General features: G+C 53.3%; 1 protein-coding gene across 1 annotated transcript; it reads left to right on the forward strand.

Annotated features, from left to right (window-relative positions):
• Positions 1 to 772: 772 nt before the first annotated feature.
• TLCD2 (TLC domain containing 2) lies at positions 773 to 2,577 on the forward strand. Its single transcript, XM_007454213.1, has 4 exons — positions 773 to 948; positions 1,177 to 1,259; positions 1,478 to 1,560; positions 2,125 to 2,577. Exons 1-4 carry the CDS (start codon positions 773 to 775, stop codon positions 2,575 to 2,577), a joined length of 795 nt encoding a protein of 264 aa, XP_007454275.1.
• The last annotated feature ends 2,425 nt before the right edge of the window (positions 2,578 to 5,002 follow it).

Here is a 5,002-nt window from a genome sequence, read left to right on the forward strand (position 1 = left end):
CCAAAAGAGCTTAGAGGAGGAGCCCCGGTGGGTCGCTTCTCCAAAATGGGAGCTCTTGTTCCCTATGAGAGGTACTATGTAAGGGCGCAGGACTTCTGGAGTTACGGAGTTGCTGGGATGTGTTAAAGGTCTGGAAACCTCGGAAGTGGTGGCTCTAAGGAAGTGAGCTGCCCCCTTCCCCATAACCGAGACCGGGGTGGGGCGCGGGGCAGACTGGTGGCGAGGCGTAAGCACGTGGGAGTGGGTTTGCTCTGGCCTCTAACTTCAGGGCTGCGTGGGTGGGGTGGGTCGGAAAAGCAGCAGGTGAGAGGTTAGAGAGGGGAAAGGAGGGGAAAGTTAATGGGGCTGGGCCTCTGGGAGTGTCAGGTGAGATTAGTCACCCATTTCTGGATTTGCGAGGACTTGGGGACACATGGGGCTTGGGAAGACCCCTATCGACATCCCGGAAAGCCTCCCTGAGCTCCGTTTCAGGGTTTGGTCCCGGGAAGCCCCCTACCAGACATCCCCCGCTGGGGCGGGACACGATCGGTTGCTGTGGCTCCAGGGGCGGTGGCCCACGGCTGCTCCAATCACCACCCAGCCGGGGGTTGGGGGCGTGGACGAGCCCTGGAAAAGTTAAGGCGGAATCCGTAGGCTGGGTGGGCGGGGGAGTCCAGGGGTGCAGCCTTGCCGGGAAGCTGGTTCGCAGTCCCCGCAGGGGGCGTTGGATGTGTCGGGACTGAGAGCTCAGGAGCCCAAGGGACGGATCCGGACCGAGCCAGCCCGCCAGGCCATGGCGCCCTCTGGGCTCCTCGTGACCGGCGCCTCCTTCGCCGCCTTCCGGGGGCTGCACTGGGGGCTGCAGCTTCTGCCCACGCCCGGATCTGCTGCCCAGGACCGTTGGAAGTGGCGGAACATCTGTGTCTCCCTGGTTCACAGCCTGCTTACGGGGGCCGGGGCGCTGCTCGGGTGCGGGGCTTAGAGGTTTGGGAGGCACCGTGGTGAGTGAGGGTGAGAGAGAGGGGTGGAAGGCTGAGATTAGAAGACACGGCGGCACCTTTAGAATCAATGTGAGGCCTCGAGAGTCTGAGACTGGGGTGGGGATGTAGATGGGTGGGCGGTGTGGATACGTCCACGGCGGGAGAATAAGATCTGGGTCTGCACAGACGCTGACCATGGCTCCCCCATCTCCTCCAGGCTGTCGCTGTACCCTCAGATGGCCGCCGACCCGATTCATGGCCACCCGCCCTGGGCCCTGGTGCTGGTGGCTATATCTGTGGGTGAGTCTGCAGGGAAGGCTGAACCAGTTTGGGGTGGGGGACAACCTTCCAACGGTGGAATCTCCTTCCCCGGCCCGGCCCGCGATGGGGTTAAATGTTTCTGGCGGCTTTACTGAGAGAAACTCAAGAGCTGGGAAAAGGAGGGAGTGGAGATTCCTCTCCAGACTGTACGCTGGCTTGGGGGAAGCCTAACACCACCCTCCCCTCCTTGCCCCCAGGTTATTTCCTAGCCGATGGAGCTGACATGCTGTGGAACCAGACGTTGGGCCAGGCCTGGGAACTTCTTTGTCACCATTTGGTGGTGAGACTTGGGGAGAGGCAGGACAGGAAAGGAGGGATGCCTAGCCTGGGGTCCCCAATCTCTCACTAATTTTCTGTCCTATGACTTCCCAGAGAGTCTGCTGGTGCCCTGCTGGCGCTTGATCCTCCCAACCTTAGGCTGAGTTGGGGGGGTGGGGAGGGGATTGACTGCTGGCCACTGCTGGGAATCTGAGCACTGTCTATGGAGATTGTATTCCCACAGGTGTGGGAAACGTTGACTGTGGAGCTTTTCTGAGAATAGGGAGCCCCATTATAGGGCGTGGGGATAGGGTGTGAAAGCACAGGAATGCAAATGAAGGGGGGTGGGGTTCCGTGCAGATGCTGCAGCTCCAGGGCAGACAGCCTAGGCGCCAAAGCTGCTTCAATTCTATGGAAGGGTTGTTTCAAGCCCATTCACGCCCCTACCATAAGGGTAAGCATAAGGTTGGGGTTCGGGGAGGGGTGCCACAAAATGCTTGGGAGCCCTTCTCAAGGACTGGGATATTGGAACATGATGGGTGGTAGGTCATGGAAGTTCCTCTGACCTCTGACCTTGGCTCCCCAGGTAGTGAGCTGCCTCAGCACCGCCATTCTCTCTGGCCACTATGTGGGCTTCTCTGTGGTCTCTCTGCTCCTGGAGCTGAACTCCACCTGCCTGCACCTACGAAAGCTGCTGCTGCTTTCTCGCCAGGCCCCATCCCTGGCCTTCAGTGTGACCAGCTGGGCCACTCTGGCTACCCTGGCCCTCTTCCGCCTGGTTCCGCTGGGATGGATGAGTCTGTGGCTGATCCGGCAACACCACCAGGTACCTATTGCTCTGGTCATCCTTGGTGGAACTGGACTGGTCACTGTGGGCGCTACGAGCATCACACTGGGTGTCCGCATTTTGGTCAGTGATGTCCTGCGGTCTCGGCCCCGCCCACCCATCCCTGAGCACAAGGAAACCAAGGGCACCAGGACTTGTTGCGATGGTGAGCCTGTCACCAGGGATGACCTTACTCTCAGCCTGAAAGACTGAAGAGAAGCCTCAGGCTCCTCCTCTGCCAGTCCTGGAGGAGGTAAAACCAGGACAAGGAGTTGGTGGTCTTCAATGCACTGTCCCCCAGGGGTAAGGCCTGGACTGGGTTTTCAGTATCTCAGTTCCTCTTCCAGCTAACTCCTACATTCCTATGATCTGAGAAGAAATGCTAATATTCATGGGTGGGTGGGAACCTGAGCTATTGTTCACTGAATCCCATCATCAGTTGACTGGCCCTTTCCAGCAAACTAACTCCAGAGGTATAGCCTGTGTTACCAATAAAGGGTGGCAGGATGCATGAAGCTGTTCCAATGGGAACAGAGACCCTATGCTTTAGCACAGGAACGGATGAGGAAAGATGAAGTCCTAATAGGATCAGAGAGAGATCTAGTACCAAAGGGGTGGGGTTGGAGAGAAGAGAGACCTCACCTATGACCAAATTATGGCAGAGGGAGGGGGGCACGACAGGTGAACAGGTGCTATGCATAGCCAGTAGGGATGGACATAACGGTTGCCAAGAGACGGAAGAAACTGGACCACAACAATTGCTGGTGATGTTTCTGGTTCTCAAAGTCACACTATTCTGTTTGCACTTCACCCTAGTCCTACTGTGTCCAGCATGTTCCTTTTGCTTTTTCTTAGTGTCTTCTGACCTTTTCAAAGAAAATGCAGGTTCTTAGAGGAATGAGCACGGGGCTAGGTCTGTCTTCTCAGGACTGTCCTGAAGTCCAGAGCCATAGCAGGAACTCAACCACCCATTCTGGGTGCCCAGTGTAGGGTCTTCCCAGGGCCAGGCTTTCATGGAAGAACGAGGGCAGAGGCAGAAGCAGATGAGGTACGGCTTCTGCTCAGGCTGCAGAGGAGTTAAGGAATATCTGACTCTCTTCTGGGATTCATTTGCAAGCTCCCCTTTCTCCCCTGCTGCTTCTACTGCATTGTTTTCTGTGGCACAAGACCCCTCCCTTCTTCAGGCAGAACATCCAGGTTATGGGAAGTGTAAGCAGATTAAAGTTGCTATTCTACTAAACAATGGACAGAAATAGATAACCCTTAATTATCCACAGAAAAGGTACATGAGCAAAAGCCAGAGACAGGAAGATGAACGCATAAAGTGGAGCTCGAGAGAGACAAAGGGAATGAAAGAAACAGACATATACTGATTGAAGGACAGATAGAAAAAGATTTGCTGCAGAGAAGACAGAGACGAAGAGAGATGGAGGGCAAGAAAGAATCCTTGGCAGAAATAGAGAAAGTCTGTTATAGATGCAGAGAAGAACGAAAATCATAGAGTTGGTTAAATGGTCATAAACAAAGAGGACAAGCAAAATGGAAATAAAGGCTGACAGGAAGGGATCCCAAAGGTGGAAGGTACAGATAGTCTAGACAGTGAAACAGGGAGAGTGAGTGACAAGGAGGAACCACCAGACTCCCAGGAGACAGAGGTAATAGTGGCTGGTAGATTAGCAGAGGGAGACGAGAGAGAGGTGGAAATAGAGATGAGGGGGATGAGTCAGGGGAGCTGAGAAGCAGAAGAACAGAAGGTGGAGGAGGCAGTCAATGGAAAGATTCATTGACAGAAAAAGCAGGCAATATGTTGAGTTGGAGATGGGCAGAAAGACAAAGGACAAACAGCTACAGTGCACAACCCAGAGACAGGGGTTGACAGGAACTGAGAGGCAGAGACTGGTAGGACGATGAGAAGTAAGAATCGGGGATGTGAAATGACAGAAGAATAAGCAAAGGGACTGAAGAGAAGCACAGAAAATGGGGGTGGGGGAGGGCAGAATGGTGAAATAAACATCCAGAGGAAGGAACAGGAAAAGGAGGGAGCACAGAGATGGAGAGAGGAAAAGCCATCGTAGAGACGGGATAAAAGAGAGAGAGGGATTCTGAGCTATCCCCATCAGAGAGTCATTAAAACCAAAGCACAAAGGGGGAAAATGATGAACAGAGACTGAGGAGAAACTGCGACAGTTGGAAGTAAACGCAGGCAGAAGACAAGAGCAGAGGGTTTGAATGTAATCAGACTAAAACCGGAGATGCAAAGGTGTGGAAGTTGAGGTAGAGAAACAAAGCAGAATTCTGTCAGAGTTTGTCCTTAACAGAAGTATTATCTTCAAACATCAATTTGCTATTTTAACCAAATGCCTTGATTAATGAAAACATTGTTTTCAGCTTTCAAAGAAAAAGAAATGTGACAAACCCATGGGAGGAATCTCTTCCCTATGTGTTCATGTCAGTATTGATTCATTCCCAGCCCTACACCTTTTCTTTTGCCACTGCCATGAATTCATGGTCCAAGTGAGTTCCCTTCTTGGGAAAACTTGGTAGTATCTATGAAGGGTGCCCAAGAACTTGACCACTAGGGAAATATGGCTATTTCTATGGGTTAACTAGTAAAACCCATACAGGAAGGGATTAGCTA

This window comes from Lipotes vexillifer, unplaced genomic scaffold (assembly GCF_000442215.2).
Source record: "Lipotes vexillifer unplaced genomic scaffold, Lipotes_vexillifer_v1.1 scaffold680, whole genome shotgun sequence".
NCBI classification, from domain to species: domain Eukaryota; kingdom Metazoa; phylum Chordata; class Mammalia; order Artiodactyla; family Lipotidae; genus Lipotes; species Lipotes vexillifer.

Bases quoted from the DNA above. Each gene is read 5' to 3' on its own strand.
- TLCD2 (XM_007454213.1), top strand. From the start codon at position 773: ATGGCGCCCTCTGGGCTCCTCGTGACCGGCGCCTCCTTCGCCGCCTTC. The intron at 949-1,176 runs GTGCGGGGCTTA...CATCTCCTCCAG, and splicing joins GGGGCCGGGGCGCTGCTCGG to GCTGTCGCTGTACCCTCAGA. The intron at 1,260-1,477 runs GTGAGTCTGCAG...CCTTGCCCCCAG, and splicing joins GCTGGTGGCTATATCTGTGG to GTTATTTCCTAGCCGATGGA.